This window comes from Octopus sinensis, linkage group LG11 (assembly GCF_006345805.1).
Source record: "Octopus sinensis linkage group LG11, ASM634580v1, whole genome shotgun sequence".
Classification (NCBI taxonomy): domain Eukaryota; kingdom Metazoa; phylum Mollusca; class Cephalopoda; order Octopoda; family Octopodidae; genus Octopus; species Octopus sinensis.
This window is the reverse complement of record NC_043007.1, coordinates 28,791,456-28,817,123: the sequence shown is the minus strand read 5'-3', so window position 1 is coordinate 28,817,123 and position 25,668 is coordinate 28,791,456. Positions and strand designations below refer to the sequence as shown.

Here is a 25,668-nt window from a genome sequence, read left to right as displayed (position 1 = left end):
TTCGACAGTTTCACAGGATCCAGCAAGTAAGACATCTGTGTTGGGTGCCCTTCCTAATGACAACCACTTTACAACATATGTTGGGTGCTTTGCCAGCACTAGTGAGGTTGCAAGACACTTTGATGGTGGGAGGTGACTTTAATGAGGGGTGTTAGGGTATGATAAAGGGACCGGAACAGGTGTCTTGCTGTAGAGGAGGTACCTGACCACTGCAATTAGAAAAGGAGAGTAGAAGCTGGTGACGATGAGTTATTGGGACATATCCTCACCATACAAGGGGATAAAAGTGAAGGGATCGAGACAGAGATTGGGTTAAGTTTGCAAGGGTTTGAGGTGAGCAACAGACGAGGTTGTTTTTTATATATATTTAAGGGAAAAAATGTATACAGATACATACACACACATATACATTCATATACATACACACACATATACATTCATATACATACACACACATATACATTCATATACATGCATGCACAGATATACTGAAATAACATACTTATGCACATGCATATGTACATACATACACACAAACTCAAGTACATATATGCATACACACCTCGACATCCACACAATAGACAAGTGCATATATACACTCACACACACATACACATGCACACTGACACACAATTTTACTGTATATATTATTCCTGTTATCCTTGTCTCAGATTTTTATTAAAGTTTCCAAAATTTCTAGTTTTTTGGGGTTGCATTGTTTACTGGGGTTTCTTTTTTTTTTTTTTCAGAACATTTTTTCCTTGTCAATGGTGGTTGGCAACTAATGAAGGCGACGGACAAATTGTGAGGGAATTGGTGCCAGTGAAGGCATCTCTGAAGAAGAAATTACTGAAGAATGAACCAGAATCTTTAAAAACACAACTTGGTCTGGAAGTAAAAGGTTTAACATGAAAATAATTTAATCTTCCCAGTATTTCTAGGTTAAAGTTTGTTGAATGTTATAAATATATAGCAAACAGTCCTAACTCTATGCATTTAATATTGTGGTGAAATGAGGCTCATGGGGGGACTCTTCAACATCTTTGGACAAGGATTGAACTAGCTGGTTTCATTGTTATTTAGGAATTCATGGGGATTAGTCATCACTCACTTCTCAACATACAAGAAAGTAGAGGAAAGTTATGCAGGAAAAATCTAAAGAAGGATGTGACAGGTACAAGATAGGCTTAAAGCATGTAACGTGGGACTGCTATAAACTGACCACTCACCTCAACTATATCACATTTCACTCCCCCCCCCCGATAATTAAAAGTAATTACGATGCTCACCACAGCATCAGAACTTTAACCCACCATCTCTCTATCTTAATCCTTTTGTCTTTACCACCGCTTTGTATACTTTTGTATCTTTTTATCTTTATTTTTGTTTTTTTTATTTTTTACTCTTTATTTTTTGTACCTTTTACACTTTCACAATACATTTCTAGAATTTATGACCCTATACCTGACGTTCTTTATATATTTATATATTTATAATTTTACACCTTTACTTTTTATTATATTTTATATTTTATTATCCTTTATAATTATATTTATATTGATATATATATTTTTTTTGTGATCCCAACTTCATTAACGTTTCCTCCCCTTCCCCTCTTTTCTTCTTTTTCTCTTTCTCTCAACATCCAATTCCTTCCCTTACAAGAAGAATAAACCCAACCGGAATCTACCCAGTATTCATTCTATATTGAGTGAGAAAACGGTATGGACGATTTTTTGGAGTCCAATAAATAGCCTGTACGCCTATTTGATTATGAAGATTTACAAACATACTTTCCCAGTGATACTCAGTTTACCTACCATTATAAACAATACCAAATGTTCTTTCTCAAACCTTTCATAATGTGTTACAAGTCTTTGGTGTAGCAATTGCATGCGGCTGAAGAGGGCTTTTGAACTATCTGTTATGTCGATTATGCATTGATGTAAGAATAAGTTGTTCTATAAAGCTCGAAACATATATACCACGACATCCTTTGTGTCCTGTTTTCCATTTTATTTCATTTGATACATATATATGTGTGTGTGTGTGTGTGCATGCATTCATGTATCATCACCATCATCATTTAATGTCCATTGTCCATGCTGACACGGGTTGGACGGTTTGACCAGAGCTGGACAAGGCTCCAGTTTGATTTGGCATGGTTTCTACAACTGGATACCAACCACTTTACAGAGTGTTTTGGGTGCTTTTACATAGTGCCACATGGGATGGGTGTGTGTGTGTAGCATGGAAAACAGACGTTAATCGATGATGATATATATATAAATGCAGTATTTACTACTAAACCTCATTTTGCTGTAGCTACCCTCCTTCTACGTGTTGCCATAGCGACAATGCAATTACTTACTACAGTTTTCACATTACACCCTTCAGTAGCAACAGCTGTATCATATTTCTGAGTAGCCACTATAGTACATGTCTACTATACAATTTCTCAGTAACCATTCTCCCCTACATTCATTCCTCCCACCCTTTCATGCCTAACCTCCATCCTGCCAAATCTGTGTTCCAGCCCTGACCACCACCTACCATGTGAAGGTGCACACTGCTGATAGATGGGGAGCTGGCACTGATGCAAATGTCTATGTGATTCTGTACGGACACCTGGATAACTCTGGTAAGGAATCAAATCCTCACCTCTGCCAACACAGGTCAATAACATTGACTTTTTACTTTCTTAAATATTTCACTGTGGGTTTGTGTGTTTGTAAGTGCGTGTGTGCCTATATTGTGTTGAACGTGTGCACATACACGTGTGTGTGTGTTTGCATGCTTGCATGTGTGTGTTCAGCCCATTGTGATGTTTGTTTTTTAAATGTCAATCTCAGTTGATGTCAAGCTACCAATGCTTTCTCTACCCAACTGGAACAATGTAGAATAAAGGGCTCAGCACACGCCACCCCTGGGTGGACAATGCCAGACACATGACACCACAGGTTGGTATTGGTTAGTTTTGAAAATAGAAACTTTGTGATCATTTGCCTCAGGGTTCAGATTTCATTGGGGCCCAGCTACATTGGGTTTCCACCACCCTACCCCAGTGTGATAATGTAGGATTACAAGAGGAGTTCTATGTGTCTTGACTGGGGTCTCCAAATGAAATTTTTAAAAATGAATCCATAATTCTATGTTGTCCTTTGACCCAAGGTGGGAAGAGTAAATAGAGGGGTCAGGACTTGTTTATCCTTTGATCAATTCTGACTGAGCTGACCTATGATCAATGATTGCTCCAGCTGTAGTGTGGTGCTGAACCAGTGATTGCTAATGCTGTTCTGTGATTGCTTGCTGTTAAGACGGTGGATGATGTTTCAGGTTTGTCTGCTTCTGGTTGTGTTTCCAGGGAAAATATTGTTAAAATCTTCAATTACAAACAGCAACAAGTTTGAACGAAACCAAATTGATGAATTCATTATTGAAGTCATTGATACTGGAGAACTTCAGAAAATCAAGTAAGTTCCATATCAAATCTTACTCTTATAATAACTCTCACATCACTGAAGACTATGCCTTTGGATTGGTTAGCAACTCATTCCTGGTAATATCAACTGCTAATTTAACTTCCAACCTTCTGTTTATTTAGTTATGGCCTTTTGAAATGAAAACAGTGTGATGGTTTGGGAGCTGGATTGAACAGCCATGAGATAAAGATGATGTTGTAAGAGATGTCAACCACAAATATCTAAATACATAACCTCATAAAACCATGGGGAAGTGTTAACAACCAATACTTAGCTCTAGGTTTATGGTGTTAAGTGGATGAGAAATGAATCTGCCACTGGATATGACGCTAGTTCATTCTAGATATAACATTCCCAGATGACCTGCTATCTGCACTATATGCAACCAACTCTGCTTCCTGTTGCAGTCAACAAGTATTGACCAGATGTTGCTAGGTTACCACATCGCAGGCAACTACAGCCCTACATGTACCAGTGGTATAGTGTGTTAATACAATAATCTATACTATAATTTGTTGGTACTATAACCTAAACTTCAGCAGTAGTTAGTACCACCATCAAGGTGTGTTGTAACAATTTGCTATACATAAAATATTGTGAGTCTTTTTAATAAACTGCTACAGATAAATAATGTATTTAAAATAGAAATATGTAAAATATTTCTTGGTCTTTGTACAACAAACATCACAAAAGATATTCCAGCAAACAGCCATGATTCGACAACGGACATTATATACAACAGCCGTATTATATCAGGTGTTACATAGCATTGTCAATAGACACATCTGTTTCTAAGGAACTCTAGGATAAAACAATAGCACTGTCTAACAATGTGTGTAATAAACTATATCTCTCTTCCTCTCTCTCTCTCCACAGAATCGGCCATGATGACACTGGACTGGGAAGTGCATGGTGTCTTGATAAAGTCATCATTGACTGTCCTTCTCTTGGAAAGACTTGGAACTTCCCCTGTGGTCGTTGGTTGGCAAAAGGTGAAGATGATGGTCTGTTGGAGAGGGAACTTTATCCTCAGCCATTGTCTTCAGACTATATTCCTTGTAAGTACAACTGGACAAGAAATAAGAACACATCTGCAGATTTGTTTATCCATTAGATATTGCGGTTATTATTGTTTGGCCTCTGCTCAATCAGGATTTGATCAAAGACATTCCAGCTTTGACCACTCCACTTTTTCAGGACTGTCTTGGACTACATCAACTAATAAATTTTTTCCTTATTTAAGATGTTGAGTGTGATTTGAGAGACATTTGGCTACTGTTTCTAGCAGGTGAAGTAACCACATAGAGGCCCCTTCGTCATTGGTTGTAAAAGATTAGAACCTGTGGAGCCTAATGCAAAATGCCTTTGTGGTGGTCTTTAGTTACATTTCTTGATTGTCTGAATTCAAACCTTGTCTTGGTTCCCTTCGATGATTGAGATCACTCAAGTCATAGAGTAAATGTAGGGTCCTTACTATCAGGAAGTAGTGAAGGGTGATGGAGAATCTACAGGGGTTGTGGAAAGAGGAAGATAAGTGAGGATATAAACCCCAGGAAGGTTTGTTTAGATAAACGGTCAGTATGTGTTGTGTAGGAAGGCTGGGCTGTGTGTGTGTGTGTGACAGACTTTCAGTTTCAATCAACCAATTCTATTGATGAAGCTTTGGTCAGCCTGAGGACATAGCAGAAGTCACTTGCCCAAGGTGCTAGGCAGCAGGACTGAACCCAAAACCGTGTGGCTGGGAACCAAGCTTCTTAACCACATAGCCATCCTGGCACTTATACAACACCTGTCTCTATTATTTCACACCTACAAATGTATCAACAGGTGCTAATATTTTTTTTTTAATCTTTTTTATTTTCCCCAGTTTTATTGTTTTTATTCATGACATGATTCCTGCTAATTTCATTTAAGAAATGTTGAAATAATTCTGATTCTTTCTGCTGTCTTTACTGTCCCTCCTCAGATATACCATATGAAATAACCACATACACTGGAGATGTTGCTCAGGCTTCCACAGATGCCAATGTCTACATTGCCCTCTACAGTAAAGACAAGAGAACACAACAAAAGCCTCTGTGTCTCACGAAAAACGAGAGAAAACAGAAATTCAGAAGAAATGCTGTAGATAAATTTATTTTAGAGGTAAGTCTGCAGAGATACCAAATTTTCTATTTCCATTTCCTCATCTTAACACACAATATTGGGCTTCAATAACACAATTTATCTCAGAATTAGCCCCAAGACACCAATATATTCTAGTAACCCCAAGACACCAATATATTCTAGCACTGGTTAATATCTTCCATCAACCTCTTAGGGCCAGATAATCCAAAATTCTGGATTAACTCAAACTTATATTTTCTTATCAATCTTGGTTTTTCAGGAAGTGCAGAATCACAGAACCCTCCCACTTTTGTTCCAGTTATTGAAGAGACCCAAGCGTTCTGTCTTTTTCTCAGGTTTGCAGTGAGGCCTTTTGAGTCCAGGTTTTGATTCCATGCTTGGAATTTCTTTCAGTTTTTTTACAGATTCAGGAGTGAGAATTAAGCTGTTAATATACAGGAGTTCTCATGGACTATCAGTGTTAATCTCCTTTGTTAAGGCCTGAAGAATTATAATAAACTGGAGAGAGTGGTGAAGCAAATTTCAATAAACTCTTACCTGCACACTAAATTCTTCACCTTTCTAACAGCATCTTATGCATGGCTTGCACCACCTAGTTTCTTACTCACCACTAGATCACACCATGATACCTTGTTAAAAACTTCTCCATTTCAACAAATATGAGATGTAGGATAGAAATGTCTTATGTAGCTCTCTCATTTGGAAGAGGAAATCATTGGTTATTCCATTCTGGCACAAAGCAAAGTGCATGGCATCTAAAGTGATCTTCTTCCCAACCAGTTGTGCTAAAACTCTGTTCTTTTCAGAACCTGCTTCTTTCTAGAACATCTCTTTTGCCCTTGCAGGAGTTCCTGGTTATAGCTTCTGCACATCTTCTCTCTTCTACTTGGCCGACTGCACAAGTCCCCATTCCCACTTGTCATTTATATTATGGTTCTTTGTCTTTTTCCTTGTTGCCCTGTGTGTCAACTAAGTAATACATTCTTTGTGGGGACACAAAGCTTCTGTCTGTCTTGTTTTCCTGATGACTATAAAATCCTCTCACTTTATCCAATTTTCTTCTATACACTTCCATCTAACTTGAGGGCACACCCAAATGCATTTTCACTTCCATCTTTTCTCTCTCCCTCTCCTCTACAGAGAGACACCCCAACCCATTCTTTAATGTCTCATCACCTGGCATAAAGTCACCTCTCCCCCACTCAGTCTTGCTAGTTACTTAATGACTTGTGCTGGTACAATGTAGAAAGCACCCTGGACACTCTGTAAAGTGATTGACATTGGAAGGGCATCGGACAACAGAAACCACACCAAAGCAAGCAGTAGAGCTTCGCACAATCTTCTAGATCACCAACTCCTATCAAAGCATCCAACCCACACCAATATGGAAAGTGGATGTTAAATAATAAAGATGATTTTGTTTGTTTTGCCTGTGAAAGGTTTGCTTAAAATTCCTCTTCATCTTACTTCTTGCACACAATACACATCTCCTCAAATCTGTGCCAGCAACTCCATAATCTTTCCACATCTACCATTCCTCAATGCTGATGGTAGCAGCCATGAGAGGAAGCGGGACATTTCTGGTGATGTATGGATTATTCTTTGATGTCTGTATCTCGTATCTGAAAAGAAGTGTGTGAATAGCCTATGGTCAGATATTTCCACCTAAACCCCATCACCACCACTGCTACTACCATGTGCAGCTCTAACACCATGTTAGTCTTGCATATACAAGACTAACACCATTTTTAACATTTAGCAACATTTATTCTGAGGTTCAGTGGAGCTCAGAGTCCAAACTTTCCACCTCCACCCCGACCCCCGATAAACGTTTTGACTCTCACTCAAATCTCTCATCGCATCCTCACATCATACAACATTGATAAACCTGTTATTTTGTACTTCTTTTCCTTAAATCTAAACCTCATATCTAACTTCTCCCCAACCTATTCAATATTGTTTCCCACATCTCCTCCTTTCTTCCACTCTTTCCATGCCTGTCACCTATAGCATTCATCTACTCTTTCACCTTCCATCTGGCTACAACCTTTGCTTCAACTGCACCTTCTCCAAACAAACTTGTCTTGCACAAACTCTCAGTTGCTGTGCCTCTTATAAATCTCTGTTCTTTTTTTGCAATACATCATTTTGAATAAATGCTGGGGTTTATAGATTTGAGGTGTGAGAAACATAAATGATTTTTAGCGTTCAACCATGCAATTCTCTTTTCCTATTTCATAAGATGGAAAATATTGGAGATGATGTTGAAAAGATTCGCATTGGTCATGATGGATCTGGTTTTGGTGCTGGCTGGTATCTTGCTAAAGTTGAAGTCCGAAAGTTAATTTATTCTGGAAAGGTAAAAGAAACCCCCTCACTTCTTTATACATTTATCTGCTGCTTATGTCCTTCTGTGCCAATAGAGAAACCTTTAGAGAAGTCCATTCTGTTGTAAGCATTAACACAAGCTTTCTGGTTTAAGGATCGCATCTCCCACCTCCCATCGGTCACAAAGGCCCTCTAAGGAGTCCATTGGCACTGTCTTCCCTTTTGGCTAAAGGATGGAAAACATAAAAAAGAAATGCTTGTATAGAAGTGGGTGTGTATGCATAAACATATACATATATATATAAATACATACATATATTTATATATGCGTTTATATTTTTCTCCTCTCTCTCTTTCTTGATTATTTGATTATATGTGTGTGTGTGTGTGTATACATATATATATATATACACATACATACATACATATATACATCGTCAGAATGACTTAGAGTATCATCATCATTATCATCATCGTTTAACGTCCGCTTTCCATGCTAGCATGGGTTGGACGGTTCAACTGGGGTCTGGGGAGCCCGAAGGCTGCACCAGGCCAGTCAGATCTGGCAGTGTTTCTACAGCTGGATGCCCTTCCTAACGCCAACCACTCCGAAAGTGTAGTGGGTGATTTTATGTGCCACCGACACAGGTGCCAGACGAGGCTGGCAGATGGCCATGCTCGGATGGTGTTTTTTATATGTGCCACCGACACAGGTGCCAGACGAGGCTGGCAGACGGCCACGCTCGGATGGTGTTTTTTATATGTGCCACCGACACAGGTGCCAGACGAGGCTGGCGAATGGCCACGATCGGATGGTGTTTGTTATGTGCCCACAGCACGGAGGCTAGTCGATGCGGTACTGGCTACGGCCACGTTCGGATGGTTTTCTTATGTCCCACCGGCACTGGTACCACAAAGATACAAATTCCATTGATGTTCATCTATTTTGATTTGGTTTGATTTTCACTTGCCTCAACAGGTCTTCACAAGTGTCACAAGAAGGAAGGTATGCACAGGTGGACTGACTACGTCCCAGGTAGGAGCCACGGGTTATGGCCTCACTAGTCTTGCCGGGTCTTCTCACGCACAGCATACTTCCATAGGTCTCGGTCTCTAGTCATTTCCTTGGTGAGACCTAAAGTTCGAAGGTCGTGCTTCACCACCTTGTCCCAGGTTTTCCTGGGTCTACCTCTTCCACAGGTTCCCTCAACTGCTAGGATGTAGCACTTTTGCACACAACTATCTTCAGCCATTCTCGTCACATGACCATACCAGCGCAGCCATCTCTCTTGCACACCACAACTGATGCTTCTTAGGTTCAACTTTTCTCTCAAGGTACTTACACTCTGTCGATAATGAACACTGACATTACACATCCATCGGAGCATACTGGCTTCATTTCTTGCGAGCTTACGCATATCCTCAGCAGTCACGGCCCATGTTTCACTACCATGTAGCATGGCTGTACGTACACATGCATCATACAGTCTGCCTTTTACTCTGAGCGAGAGGCATTTTGTCACCAGCAGGGGTAGGAGCTCTCTAAACTTTGCCCAGGCTATTCTTACTCTAGCAGTTACACTTTCAGAACACCCACCCCCGCTACTGACTTGGTCACCTAGGTAGCGGAAGCTATCAACTACTTCTAGTTTGTCTCCCTGGAACGTGGTAGAAGTTGGTCTCTGCACATTTCCAGTGTTTATTGCTCCTGAGCATCTGCCACAGACAAAAACTATTTTCCTAGTTAGCCTTCCTTTGACATTGCTGCACCTCTTATGTGTCCATAGCTAACACTTGGTGCACCTTATAGAGTTTCTACCTACACCTTTTTTATATCGGGGCAATATAGACAGGAGAAAAAGGAAAAGAAAAAGGTTGTTTGTTAAATGGAACGAGATAAATGCAAATTTACTTCAAAAATGACAAATTGAAACAGCTGTAAATGTTTTTCAACTACAATTAAACTCTGACCTTTTAATACCAATGATCAACTTCAAATTGTTAATTGTTGTTCCATTTCTCTTCTTATCTGTATGTGTGTGTGTATGTATGTATGTATGTATATATATATATATATATATATATATATATATATATATATAAAACTGAGAATGTGTGTCTGTCTGTCTGTGTGTTTCCCTAAAACTTGAGAACTACACAACCAATTTCATTCAAATTTTACACATGCCTTACTTAGGGACCAGGGAGTGTCATCAGCAAAAATAATTTTTAACTTTTTGCCTAGAGCTAGCCCATAGCAATATCATGTCTTCTCCACTATTTCAGTATTCCGTGTTAAAAGTGAAACAAAAACATTTCTCTATTTTATGTCAGATACTTTCACTTTAACAATAAAAATAATAATAACAATTGAATTATATGTAATAAGTAATAATTAAAATCAAACTAAAGTATAATATAATCGTAACATAACAAAAGTAAAAATAGCAATTGGTATAAAATTGCATCAATGACTTGAACTTGAATAAGTGGCTTCACATGAATGGGAATAAATTAAAAATAAAATTAGCGTGCAGAAATGGAATAGTCCAGATGGAGGTGTGCAATACCCTTTACCACGGCTTTTACATTAGATTATCTGCTAATTAGCTAGCATTAAGTATCTATATGAAGTTTGGCTGTATGTAATGTCTGTTTTCTCGAACAGCTGCTTCTACTGAGTACTGTTATTATTATTACTGTTTAACTATTGTTATCACGTTTGTTGGTTCCTCATAAGGGAAACGTTCTTGTGTTGCATTTGTTAAATAATTGTAAACTGTAACCCTCCCCCTTTGGGAGAAGGGTTATTGTTTAAAAATTGAATTGTGTCCCTGTTTGGGGAAATTGACAATATTTTTACCATTTACACGGAAGCATTTTTGTTAGAATGCCTTCGATAGAAGAAAGTCCAAAAATGAATTTCACTGCAGCCGTCGGCGGGCGTGAACTCATTAAAATTAAAATGGAAGAAATACAAACCTATTTCGGACTGATCACCGACAAAGACAGTGAATCTAGGATAACACCACCAAACGAAATAAAAAATTAAATTAAAGAAAAGACTATTGTCTATAAAGTACACTATGTAGAGAAAAAAAAAAATTTGAACACCTGGAGGAAAGCACCATCGAAAAGTGTCTTGGTGCAACTATGAAAGATATCTAACCAGAGGCAGTAAATTCGCCACAATAGAAGCAAGGTTCGAGTCAACGGAGCGTGCAAGGGAGTACTCGACTTGAACCTTGCAAAGTGGAAATATTTTATTTTTACCTTTATATCTGGGACGTAGGACGTCCCGGATAAAAATTAAATCTCCCCCCCAGAAGTAGAGGTAGGCTGGATTTTAGCGACACTTCTATACAAGAGGGAGGACAAGACACAATTGATCGAAATTGCAAGAGACGGGCTAACAATTCCAGTCTGTTATATATTTTGAGTATTGTTATCACTAGCAATATCAAGATATAACTTTGTATTTTGTATTTTATGTGTAGATGTATATATATAGATGTACATGTAATATGTACACATATATATACACATATATACATGCACTAGCACTATGACCCGGCAACGACGGGTCATAATGCTAGTATATATATATATATATATATATATATATATAATAATAATAAATATTAGGGAATGAATCCAAAATTACAGGGAAAGATCAGATTTAGGGTTAAATCCAATTTTATAGTAAAATATTATATAATATAATTTGAGACAAAACCACTATTTTAAAACCAAACAAGGAAAGACTTAATCAATACATAAAATTTTAATATAAATTAAATAAACCGCCACTACAATGTTTCATGTCTGCTCCGACAGTCGGAGCAGACATGAAACATTTGTAGTGGCGGTTTATTTAATTTATATTAAAATTTTATGTATTGATTAAGTCTTTCCTTGTTTGGTTTTAAAATAGTGGTTTTGTCTCGAATTATATTAATATATATCATCATCATCATCATCATCATCATTTAACGTCCGCTTTCCATGCTAGCATGGGTTGGACGGTTCAACTGGGGTCTGGGGAGCCCGAAAGCTGCACCAGTCCAGTCAGATCTGGCAGTGTTTCTACTAGCAGGATGCCCTTCCTAACGCAACCACTCCGAGAGTGTAGTGGGTGATTCTATGTGCCACCGACACAGGTGCCAGACGAGGCTGACAAACGGCCACGCTCGGATGGTGTTTTTTATGTGCCACCGACACAGGTGCCAGACGAGGCTGGCAGACGGCCACGCTCGGATGGTGTTTTTTATGTGCCACCGACACAGGTGCCAGACGAGGCTGGCAGACGGCCACGCTCGGATGGTGTTTTTATGTGCCACCGACACAGGTGCCAGACGAGGCTGGCAGACGGCCACGCTCGGATGGTGTTTTGGTGTTTTTATGTGCCACCGACACAGGTGCCAGATGAGGCTGGCAAACGGCCACGATCGGATGGTGCTTGTTACGTGCCCACAGCACGGAGGCCAGTCGATGCGGTACTGGCTACGGCCACGTTCGGATGGTTTTCTTATGCCCACGTGCCACCGGCACTGGTACCACAAAGATACAAATTCCATTGATGTTCATCTATTTTGATTTGTTTTGATTTGATTTTTTTCACTTGCCTCAACAGGTCTTCACAAGTGTCACAAGAAGGAAGGTATGCACAGGTGGACTGACTACGTCCCAGGTAGGGGCCATGGGTTATGGCCTGACTAGTCTTGCCGGGTCTTCGGATGGTGTTTTTATGCCCACCGACACAGGTGCTAGATGAGGCTGGCGAACGGCCACGATCGGATGGTGTTTGTCATGTGCCCACCGCACTGACTACGGCACTGATGGATTTCTTGTGTGCCACAGGCACTGGTACCACAAGATACAAATTCCATTGATGTTCATCTATTTTGTCTATTTTGATTTGATTTGATTTGATTTGATTTTCACTTGCCTCAACCGGTCTTCACAAGTGTCACAAGAAGGAAGGAAGGTATGCACAGGTGGACTGACTAGTCTTGCCGGGTCTTCGGAAGGTGTTTTTTATGTGCCACCGACACAGGTGCCAGATGAGGCTGGCGAACGGCCATGATCGGATGGTTTTGTTACGTGCCCACAGCACGGAGGCCGGTCGATGCGGAACTGGCTACGGCCACGTTCGGATGGTCTCATGTGTGCCACCGGCACTGGTACCACAAAGTGTGTGCCACCGGCACTGGTACCACAAAGATACAGATTCCATTGATGCATCATCTATTTTGATTTGTTTTGATTTGATTTTCACTTGCCTCAACAGGTCTTCACAAGTGTCACAAGAAGGAAGGTATGCACAGGTGGACTGACTACGTCCCAGGTAGGGGCCATGGGTTATGGCCTGACTACTTGCCGGGTCTTCGGATGGTGTTTTTGTGTGCCACCGACCAGGTGCTAGATGAGGCTGGCGAACGGCCACGATCGGATGGCCAGTGATGCGGTACTGACTACGGCCACGTTCGGATGGATTCTTGTGTGCCACCGGCACTGGTACCACAAGCGGTACTGACTACGGCCACGTTCGGATGGATTCTGTGTGCCACCGGCACTGGTACCACAAGCGGTACTGACTACGGCCACGTTCGGATGGATTCTTGTGTGCCACTGGCACTGGTACCACAAGGATACAAATTCCATTGATGTTCATCTATTTTGATTTGTTTTGATTTGATTTGATTTTCACTGCCTCAGCAGGTCTTCACAAGTCGGAAGGTATGTACAGGTGGACTGACTACGTCCCAGGTAGGGCCCACGGGTTATGACCTGACTAGTCTTGCGCCGGGTCTTCGGATGGGTTTTTTTTATGTGCCACCATGTTCCCACAGCACGGAGGCCAGTCGATGCGGTACTGGCTACGGCCACGTTCGGATGGTTTTCTTGTGTGCCACAGGCACTGGTACCACAAAGATACAAATTCCATTGATGTTCATCTATTTTGATTGATTTTCACTTCACTTGCCTCAGCAGGTCTTCACAAGTGTCACAAGAAGGAAGGTATGCACAGACGTCCCAGGTAGGGGCCACGGGATATGGCCTGACTAGTCCTGCCGGGTCCTCTCATGCACAGCACACTTCCATAGGACTCGGTCTTCAGTCATTTCCTTGGTGAGACCTAAAGTTCGAAGGTCGTGCTTCACCACCTCGTCCCAGGTTTTCCTGGGTCTACCTCTTCCACAGGTTCCCTCAACTGCTAGGTGTAGCACTTTTGCACACAACTATCTTCAGCCATTCTCGTCACATGACCATACCAGCGCAGCCGTCTCTCTTGCACACCACAACTGACACTTCTTAGGTTCAACTTTTCTCTCAAAGTACTTACACTCTGACGATTATGAACACTGACATTACACATCCATCGGAGCATACTGGCTTCATTTCTTGCAAGCTTACGCATATCCTCAGCTGTCACGGCCCATGTTTCACTACCATGTAGCATGGCTGTACGTACACACGCATCATATAGTCTGCTGCCTTTTACTCTTAGCGAGAGACCTTTGTCACCAGCAGGGGTAAGAGCTCTCTAAACTTTGCCCAGGCTATTCTTACTCTAGCAGTTACACTTTCAGCACACCCACCCCCGCTACTGACTTGGTCTCCTAGGTAGCGGAAGCTATCAACTACTTCTAGTTTGTCTCCCTGGAACGTGGTAGAAGTTGGACTCTGCACATTTCCAGTGTTTATTTCTCCTGAGCATCTGCCACAGACAAAAACTATTTTCTTAGTTAGCCTTCCTTTGACATTGCTGCACCTCTTATGTGTCCATAGCTTACACTTGGTGCACCTTATAGAGTTTCTACCTACACCTACTTTTTTTACAGATCGAGCAGGGCCATCTACCTGAAGTCGTTTGTGGTTGGTCCACCTTCCTACTTATTAGGACTTTGGTTTTGGCTAGGTTGATTCTAAGGCCCTTCGATTCTAATCCTTGTTTCCACACCTGAAACTTCTCCTCCAGTTCTGATAGTGACTCAGCAATTAGAGCAAGGTCATCAGCATATAGGAGCTCCCAGGGGCATCCTGTCTTAATTCTTCCGTTATTGCCTGGAGGACTATGATAAATAGGAGGGGGCTGAGGACTGAACCTTGGTGGACCCCAACCTCTACCCGGAATTCTTCACTGTACTCGTTGCCAACCCTCACCTTACTAGCTGCGTCTCTGTACATGGCTCGCACAGCTCTCACTAACCATTCATCTATCCCTAGTTTCCTCATTGACCACCAGATAAGGGATCGGGGGACCCTGTCAAAGGCTTTCTCTAAGTCAACAAAAGCCAGGTACAAGGGCTTACCTTTGGCTAGGTATTTCTCCTGCAGCTGTCTTACCAGGAATATAGCATCAGTAGTACTTTTCCCTGGCACGAACCCAAACTGCATATCATCTAAGCTAACTCTCTCTCTAATTAACTGGGCTATAACCCTCTCCGTAACCTTCATTACCTGATCCAACAGCTTGATGCCCCTGTAGTTATTTGTATCTAGGGCATCGCCTTTACCTTTGTAGCAGTTGACTATTATGCTGCTACACCAGTCATTGGGTATGACTCCTTCGTGTATCACCTGGTTAACTATACGGGTGACTATGCTATAGCCGACACTACCAGATATTTTGAGCATCTCTGCAGTAATTCCTGATGGGCCTGGGGCTTTCCCTGTCTTCATGCTTCTAATTGCCTTAGCTACCACGGAACTATCAACTCGGATAGCTGGTCCCTCTGTTGGGTCAACATTCGGCAGACTCTCTTTATCCCATTCATTTTCCTCATTCAGCAACCTTTCATAGTGGCGTCTCCAAGCTTCTCTCTTTGCATCCTCATTTAACGCAAGTGAACCATCCTCCATGCGAACACATTTCTCTCCTACCACATCTCGATTCTCTCTCACACACTGTCTTGCAACACGAAATACCTCAAGTCTTTCATCCTCACGGCGCAGGACATTGGCAAATTTTCTTTTATCTGCTTCCCCTCTGGCTAGATAGACCTGTCTCCTAGCTTCCCTTCTGGCAGTCTGATACACTTCCCTGCTACCACCACGTTCTTCCAGGCCTTCCAAGCCTGTTTCTTTTGTCTAATAGCCCTATCAACAATATTGTTCCACCACCATGTTTTTTGGGTCTTAAGGGGACTTTGCACCAGCCACAGATCTGGTCAGCGGCTTTCAGCAGGTTGTCCCTCAGAAACGTCCAGTTGTCTTCTACCCCATGTGTAGCTATACCCCCTTCCACTTCGTCAAAGGCTTCAAGTAACATATCTCTAAATCTCTGTCCATTCGCAGGGTCTTTAAGCTTCCAGACCTTTCTTCTCCATGTTGGTCGTCTTCTAGTCGCCCTCTTAGTCCTGATCCTAAAGTCACTAACTACCAGTCTATGTTGTGGGGTGCATTCTTCGCCCGGGAAGGTTTTGGCATTTATAAGCAGCCATCTTTCCCTTTTTCTGGCGAGGATGTAGTCGATTTGGCTAGCATGCCGGCCCGATCGGTAGGTGACCAGGTGGCTTGTTGGTTTCCTGAAGTTAGTGTTGCAGATCATAAGACTATTCGCATCGCAGAACTCCAGCAGCCTGGTTCCCTCCTCGTTGCGGGAACCATAACCGTAGCCTCCATGCACGCCATGGAAGCCCCCAGCATGTCGTCCAACATGCCCATTGAAATCACCAGCCACAAAGAGAAGGTCCCTGTCGTTCGTCAATGAGGTGGTCTGCAGTAGGGTGTCATAGAAACTGTCTTTCTGTCCATCGGGTAGCCCTGGCTGAGGGGCATAGGCCGATATAATGGTTGCTAATCTATGATGAAGCACTATTCTAATCTTAAGTATTCTGTCACTTACTCTGATTACCTCAATTACTCTATCTATCCATTTCTCAGCGATAAGTATACCCACGCCACCAACCCCGTCAGTGTTCCCTGCCCAGAAAATCTTGTACCTGTGTTCCTTGCCTGTGAGGAACCTAGCAGATCCTCCTCTCCACCTTATTTCTTGCATACAACATACGTCACACGTCTCCGTTCAAGCATCTCGACTATCTCGCCAGACCTACCTTTCAGTGTGCCAGCGTTGAGGGTGCCCACCCTGAGGGGGTGGAAGGAATTGACCCGAGAGGCCCAGGGACGGGGAGCAGTGCCGTCATGTACCTGAAAAGAAGAAGAAAACTCGCATTTGGCAGAATTCATAAGCAAAGCAATGAACTTAAGTTCAACCTGTTACACTGCACTAACATGTTTTTGCGCCGTATGGTCACCACCATATATAGAAGGGGTGGTATTGGTTTAAGGCCTTTAGGTGTTCATGGAAGAAAAGCAAAGGAAGGCAAGGTGAGATAAGGACTTCCGGTACTGGTGGTGAGATAAGGACTTCCGGTACTGGTGGTGGGGGCGGGCGGGCGCACTGCGCACTGGGAGAAGACGAGATTTAGGCGGCAGTAAGAAAGGCAAGATTTGAGATGGAAAGGTTTGCGGTCGTGTGCATAATTTTCTATGAGTGTAAGTTGGGAAAGATGGGTTAGAGAATTAAGCGACAGAAAGACCAGATTTGAGACGAGATGTTTTTTTTTTGCGGTCGTGTGAATAAGTTTTTGTGAGCGAAAGTTTATATGCTTCAGCTAGCATTTGAGACGAAGGATAACGATAATATATGGGGGACACAATAATAAGGCTTGATGGTGATAATAATACTTGCAAAAACAATGAAAGAGGGACAGGTCGTGAACTTAAATATGACTTAGCTGATATTATTCATCATCCTGCAGTTCGTAGTTCGTGTGTTATAGCCAGGAGGAAAGCAATAATAGGGGCGGTCAAGCCTCGTGCGTAGGGTTTTATAGGGGAGGGGGGAGCGGAGGTGTGGGTTAGAAGCCTGTGGCAGCGAGTGAAAGTGAATATATATATATATAGAGAGAGAGAGAACAGCGATGTGCGTAGGTTTATAGGGGAGGGGGAGCGAGGTGTGGGTAGAAGCCTGTGGCAGCGAGTGAAAGTGAAATATATATAATAAAGAGAGAGAGAGACAGCGATAACAGAGGAGAAAACGCAAAGAAACCGCAGAGAAAGAGAAGAAGAGAGGGAGGCAGAGAGACATGGTGATAACAGAGGGGCAAAAACGACATTGCGCACTGGGAGAAGACGATGATTTAGGCGGCAGTAAGAAAGGCAAGATTTGAGATGGAAAGGTTTGCGGTCGTGTGCATAATTTTCTATGAGTGTAAGTTGGGAAAGATGGGTTAGAGAATTAAACGACAGAAAGACCAGATTTGAGACGAGATGTTTTTTTTTTGCGGTCGTGTGAATAAGTTTTTGTGAGCGAAAGTTTATATGCTTCAGCTAGCATTTGAGACGAAGGATAACGATAATATATGGGGGACACAATAATAAGGCTTGATGGTGATAATAATACTTGCAAAAACAATGAAAGAGGGACAGGTCGTGAACTCGGACTCATCACAGATTTTGCATAAGATAAAATGCCTTCTTGAAGAATTTCACATCTTTATTTCTAGCCCCAAATGGCTTATTTTTTTTTATATCTAGCACTATGTCTTTCTCCCTTTCTAAGTTAAGGGTTAAAATAAAGCAACCCTGCACACAGAATGACAGTGCAATGCACAACAGCCATCAGCAATCTGATTGTCGCTTGTACTCTTGACAAGAGATGCCAGTTAGTTTTTTACATCTATTAGGCTTGTTTGAATTAGTCTGAGTTGCTGCATAATTTTTTGTTCCTTTAAGAATATTGTAGAACGGAGAACTTTTCAAAGATTGGAATTTAAATCCTAATCCCTATAGAAATTTATTGAATTTGAGTTACTTTTAATTTTTACGATTATAGAATACAACTCAGGCTGTAACTTCTGAGCCCATGTCAGGCATGTGTGAACGATGTCGAGAGAACATCTGCTACACATGATATTTTTTGACACAGGACACTTCTAAGACACTACCAGACACTAAACAAAAATAAATGAACTGCGACCAGGCTCAATAGAAGGAGCCCGAGTTATTGGCTGCAATTACATACTTGAAGCCAGTATTGGTAGAAATTAAATCAGCTTGCAAATGCACACTCTCTTCCTTAAATTTATCCTCAGGTAAAGCTCAAACAGCCCAAGTGCTGGAGTCACCATTGATGGATGGATGGATGTAAAAGTTATTTTATTCCACATGGGTAGTAATATTCTCATCAAACATATTTATTGTACTTTGCTATATCCATTGGGTTTTATTGTGCTGTAGAGTTCCAAGACTTTTGTATTTCCATGCAACCAATGGTTGGCTGAGGATGAAGATGACCAATTAACAGAAAGGCTGTTGCTTGTTGAGACATCAATCATTCAAGAATCAACGGCAGAGACTCAGCACAGAAGCCACAAAGACGATTCCACAACAGACCAACTTTTACACAAGTTACGTAAGTGTTTGCATGTCGAGAGATATTGGCTTCAAATGTTGGCACACAGCCAGCAATTTAGACGGAAGTGTATATAATTTCAATCATGTATACAGTTATGTGTAGAATGAGATAAATACATATGTGGCTATAAATACACACCCAGAACCACACTAATAGCTGAGGAGTGAAATTTAGGATTTCTCAGTTTTCTGTGAATCGATTTTGATAAAACTTTTTGCAGCTGGTTTGCTCACTATGGCAACACCATTGTTATGCTTTCATTATTCCTGTTTATTTCAGATTCTCCAGTTTTTGGGTGAACTGCACCAATAGCTTTTGAATAAAAATAGCCCATCCAGACATTTTTTTCTTCAGAAAATGAAGGATAAGGATACATATTAAGCATACATTGAGTATATATTTAACAGAAAACCTTAATATTTTAACATTTATTGACACAGTGAATTATTTAGCCACATGAGCACCATTTCGATTCATAACTTCAAAATCCCTGTTAGTCTTGGAATCTGCCAAATTCTTAATAATAGCAGCAGGCTGGACTGCCTCTGCTGCAGCTTTGATGGTTGCCCAAAAGACATCTTTCTACGTAAATTGGTGTCCATCAGTATAAACATCTTGTTTAATGATGGACCAAAGATTTTCGATAGGGTTGAGATCTGGAGATGCTGGCAGCCACACCATCAACCTTTTACCTTGTATGCTGTAAGACCCTAGTAATGTTTGGGTGGTCCTAGCAGAGTGGGAGAGAGTGTTGTCATGCATGAATACGAGATTCCTTAGAAGTGACAGCGGTATGTCATCTAACCAGGGATCCAAGACCTCCTTCAGGAGATTGCAGTAGGCAGCTGTGGTCACTTTAACCCCTTCAGGCTCACCCTGACTGGGCCAGCATGTCTGTCCCCATTGATACCAGCCCACAGCATGACTCCTCCACCCTGTTGTTGACGTCATAAATGTTGGTGACACTCATCTCCAAAATAGACCCAACCATTTTCCCAACCATCAGGTCTGTCAAGGATCACCCTGGTTTCATCAGTGAACAGAATACAACTTATGTCTAACATTCTGTACTTTTGGGCCCATTGAAGCCTCAAACTCCTGTGATGAAGTGTTAAAGGAGGCAGTTTCAGGGGTTCTTGCACAGAAGCCATGGTCCCAAGGATGCAATTTCTGGTGGTTTTCAGTACATGAGGTTGTCCGGAGGTGGTGACAATGGCCTTGCTTGTTTTTCCAGGCCTCCCATGTAACTTGCAACCAGTATTCCTTAAATCTTTAGCTGTCAAAGTCTTGGAGGTTCCACAGTCGGATTGTTTCTTCCTCGGCAAAGGGTCCTTCAGGAATCGTCTAACCGTGTCCACATGATGATCTAACTTCTCCGCAATGACAAAAAGGGAGGCACTTTTAGCACTTTCCTTTATGATGACAGACTTTTCTTCATTGTTAAGGGCCTTTTCCATGTCCCATTGTTCTTAGAGCAGAGAAATGCTATTAGTGTGGTTCATCCCAAAACTGCAGAATCTGAAATAAAAAAAGGAAAGGGCATTACACAAAGTAATGGAAACATAACAAAGGTGTTGCCATGGTGTGCAAATCAGCTGGGAAAAGTCTTATCAAAATCAATTCACAGAAAACCAGGAAATCCTAAATTTCACTCCTAAGCTATTAGTGTGGTTCTGAGTATATATTAGTAAAAATGAGGCCCTAAAAGCATTCCGCCCATGCTTCTCCATTCAATCTGTTCCTCACACATCTTTCCTACCCACTCTCCATCATTACTCTTCTAACTACGGCACTATTCATTCCCTTGCTTTCTTCATTCTGAGAACAGAACTGCACATCTTCCATTCCTCCTCCTCCTTCTCACTTCCTTTGTCTCATACATTTTCAATATCACCCCTTACTACCCAAACTCCCCCTTCACTTCTCCTTTTCCTTGGTACCCCACATCATTTTGTCAATGAAGCCTTCTCCCATTATTTACCCCCTATTCCTTGCACCGTGCATCTCTCTTGCACACCCACACTCTTTGCTGCCACCTCTCACCTCCTCCCCGACCCAATCCTACTTCCTTCATCTTCCCTTTCAACCGATAGTCACAATTGACCACCCTCAGTGAGTTCCCCCATCCCCATCTCTTCATTTAAAGGATCTTATCCAGTAAGTTAGTTGTTTACCTCACAGGTGTTGGTGCCACATAAAAAGCCCTCAATGCACTCTACAAAGTGGTTAGCATTATGAAGGGCTTCAGCAAAAGAACAGCAGTTCTGTTTATCTTGACTTCTCTCTAATTCTTCATCCACAATGTCATTCGTTGCTGATGCTGTTAGCCACACATCGCTGGTTCAATTCCTGTTGTATCTCGCTCGATTCCCTGCATTAAATGTCTTGTTTTGATGTCTGTGCTGCAATATCGTATATTTTCATTGGAGAAGCAAGGAGCTACAGGAAGTATACACACCAAGAATTGCTCAATTTCCAACAGAAGTGTATTCCTATTGGATATGATACAGACCATGCTACAGCAAACCATAGCTATCAAAAGAAACAAGGTATGTATACTTCATACATGTTATTGTTTTAGCAACTGTACAATAAGGGAAATTGGACCTGATTAAAGACACACATAAATATGGACATATTACAGCTTTATAACCTGGCTTCAAGGGTTGACAAAATGACATCAGTGAAATACTGGGGTTGGCAAGGTTTGTAATTTACTCGAGCCTGGCACCAAAATATGTGGCCATGTAGCATTATGACAGACATTAAGTTTATGACCTGGATCAAAATTAGGGGTTATTGTTTAATCCATGGAAGAGAGTCAGTGTCCATAGCATTTGAATAGGATTTTAGACTGGTGTGTTTGATGTGTGGAGGGAAAACATAATCAGAGAGAGTTCTAAGGAGAAAGGACTACAAGTGTAGAATGTAATTAAAGTGACACAACAGGGATGGGGGGAAAAAACCTGATGCTGTCTCTTCTTGAAGACTGAGGAATGGAGAGAGGAGGCAGTCTGATGAGTTTTCTCCTTAAAGACTCTATTTTAAGTGATACACCAATAAAACAACACCAGTGATAGTTGGGTGGCTCCTATCTGGGCTGAATACTAGAACACAAAGTTGGAGAGCTGTCAGAATCGTTAGCACGCTGGGCGAAATGCTTAGCAGTATTTCGTCAGCCGCTATGTTTTGAGTTCAAATTCCGCCGAGGTCGACTTTGCCTTTCATCCTTTTGGGGTCAATTAAATAAGCACCAGTTACACACTGGGGTCGATGTAATCGACTTAATCCATTTGTCTGTCCTTGTTTGTCCCCTCTATGTTTAGCCCCTTGTGGGTAATAAAGAAATATGAATACTAGAATACTTTCTCAAGAAACAAGTGAATTCATCGCTAACAAGAAGCTGTTTGCCAGAGATAACTTTATGGTTCTTGGTTCAATCTCACCCTGAAGTAAATTATTGATGCAGGTCACTTGATTAAGAAGATTGCTTCACAGCTTGGTGGATTTGGGTTCAATCCCAGTGCACGGCAGCTTGGATAAGTGTCTTCTAACATAGCTTCAGTAGAACCAAGGTGTGGAAGGTCATTAGAAAGACTGTTCCTGTCCAAGGGTGGTGGACTTAATCTATCATCTTGGTTTAATAACCCCATCTGGTCCCCAGGTTTCTTTCATGGTGTTCAGTCGGTCATTAACATTCAGGCCACTTTTCTGGTTTAAGAACCACTAACAATGGTAACGGTTCAACCTCAGACAAAACCAAAACATAAACTGAGCTACTTTGGACTCTGTGACTAGTTCAGGTCACCACTCTGGCCACCACTCTGGCCACCACTCTGGTCACCACTCTGGCCACCACTCTGGTCACCACTCTGGCCATCGTCCACTTTTTGTTGGGCATTACAATATCAAATGACATTGTAGACATGATCTCCAGCCTTGCTGGAAATAGCAGTCAAATCTTTAAATAATACTCTACCATCTTGAAAAATGTCCCACTATATAATGGAGTTTGTGATATACTATCTCTGGCAAAAATAGATGAGGTGGTCATAGCTAGAACGCCTTTGATCATAAACCTTCTCAGGCTCAAGTTAGGGGTTAAACAATGAGAATAAACGAGTATAAAAAGTTAGCATTGGTGAATATTTCAAAAGCGTATCTGTATTTAAGGTTTGTAAAGATTCGTTTTTCTGTTCTGTATGGAGAACATGTTCAACAGGGTGCGAGGAACGCGATAGACAATGTCAGTTGAACATTTTAGAAAATGAGCAGAAGATAATATTGTAGCCAGATCTTGTATAAGGGACTCTGTTTATCCAAATGGAAAAACGGAAGTTATGTGGTCAGTGAGAGGAAGGGATTTCAACTCGCTGTAAAAGCACGTGCGTGTGTACACAAATGAATTTAAGTATGTATATGTACACGTACACACACACACACACACACACACACACACACACACACACACACACACACACAGATATATATATATATATATACATATATATATATATAATCATATCAAAGGGAAATGGAATTTAATTAAAATAAATGGAATTTAATTAAATAAAAAACATTAAATTAAAATTTACATTTCCAGTGGTCTAATGCGTAAAAAAACTTTAGTCAAAAAGACTATATATTAGTCATACAATATAGTGTATATTTAAACACAGAGAATCCACTTATTGGAATTCTACACGCTAGAAAGAACAGCTAAGTTCTATGACCACAAAAAATTCAGGATAAAATTCGACAGGAATAAATTTGGAAATGAAAATCATTTACTATCTAGTTTCCTGGAGCAATTGGTTTCTAATCACCTTTTAGCGAGTCATGGAGAACTCACAAGGTTTGATTTTCTTCAGCAGGTCCAACCCAGTGTTAAACATATCCACACGAGACAAACAAGGCTACCTGTCTTGTGTTTATACGAACTAACTTTTCAAATTTACTGCGCAGACACAGTCCTTTGTTGGCTACAATAAAAAACTGCCAACTTATTAACCGAAAATTATCCAAAAACTTACAGTATTTAACCATATCAAAGGGAAATGGAATTTGATTAAAATTAAAAACATTCAATTAAAATTTACATTTCCAGTGGTCTAACACATAAAAAATTTTAGTCAAAAAGACTAAAGTAGGTTAATAAGTTGGCCTTGTTTGTCTCGTGTGGATATGTATAACACTGGGTTGGACCTGCTGAAGAAAATCAAACCTTGTGAGTTCTCCTTGACTCGCTAAAAGAAGATTAGAAACCAATTGGTCCAGGAAACTAGATGGTAAATGTTTTTCATTTCCAAATTTATTCCTGTCGAATTTTATCCTGAATTTTTTGTGGTCATAGAACTTGGCTGTTCTTTCTAGCGCGTAGAATTCCTATAAGTGGATTCTCTATGTGTTTAAATATACACTATATCGTCTGACTTATATATATATACACACACAGTAATGCCTCGATATATAAGTTAACTTGTTCCCAGAAACCATGTTATAAACTGTACAAATATTTTACCTATAAAATTTATGATACTTGTAAATAAATGGCAATGAAACAACAATAGGATGTAAAGAATATTTGGTGCTACTTTGGCATGTGGTCTACAAGGAAGATTTCTTTAGGTTACTTTTTAGTTCACTGTTCAATTTCTAAAAAACCATAAGATGCTATCTAGAGATTTTTTACAATGTGATCAGCAAAGAGATGAAGACAGTTGCATTTTTACAAGAAACCCACACTAAATTCACATCATTTCTTAAGAAAAAGAAAGGTGCCACTTTGGTGTGTGATCTACAATTTAAAGGGAGATTACTTTGAGTTGCTTTTTAGTTTACTTTGTGTCAGTGCTGCTTTCCATCTGATCTATGTGAGCAAATTTACTTTGGTGGGTGATCTACATGCTTATTTTAATTTTTATTTGGTTTTCTTATTAAAATAGTAAAAATTTTGAAAAATACATTTACAATGCTAAGTATATACAAAATAGTTTAAAAAGTAACCTAAAGTAATCTCACTTGTAGATCACACACCAAAGTAGCACTGAATATTTTATGTAAAGTAACAGCAATGTCAAGATCATTTATAATTAAAAAAATATTATTATTATTATTATTATTATAATCATTTTCTGAATCACTTCCACTCACACTAGACCCGTGCACACCATCATTTGTAGGTACGATCACCAATTCACAAGCCTTTGTAGATGGACTTGTAGTAGATTTCTTTTTAAAAAACAAGTCTAGAGTTGTTTGCTTAGAAAAATCTTTTTTTTTTTTTTGCTCTCTTTAAATTTC

The 25,668-nt window shown here is 40.7% G+C and overlaps 1 protein-coding gene and 1 long non-coding RNA gene across 4 annotated transcripts in view; one reads left to right on the top strand and one right to left on the bottom strand.

Annotated features, from left to right (window-relative positions):
* The window catches only part of LOC115217301 (lipoxygenase homology domain-containing protein 1-like), a 308,929-nt gene that overhangs the window by 262,674 nt on the left and 20,587 nt on the right, over positions 1-25,668 (top strand). For all 3 annotated transcript variants that reach the window (XM_036507273.1, XM_036507275.1, XM_036507276.1), the window contains 8 exons: positions 750-901; positions 2,537-2,641; positions 3,365-3,473; positions 4,359-4,540; positions 5,449-5,627; positions 7,852-7,968; positions 19,188-19,362; positions 21,798-21,914. In XM_036507273.1, coding sequence (XP_036363166.1) covers positions 750-901; positions 2,537-2,641; positions 3,365-3,473; positions 4,359-4,540; positions 5,449-5,627; positions 7,852-7,968; positions 19,188-19,362; positions 21,798-21,914 — 1,136 coding nt within the window. The remainder of the gene's footprint in view (positions 1-749; positions 902-2,536; positions 2,642-3,364; positions 3,474-4,358; positions 4,541-5,448; positions 5,628-7,851; positions 7,969-19,187; positions 19,363-21,797; positions 21,915-25,668) is intronic.
* LOC118765361 lies at positions 19,950-21,806 on the bottom strand. The gene is made up of 2 exons (XR_005001199.1): positions 21,540-21,806; positions 19,950-20,883 (listed from the first exon to the last, which is right to left on the bottom strand). It is a non-coding gene; the product is annotated as an uncharacterized LOC118765361 (long non-coding RNA).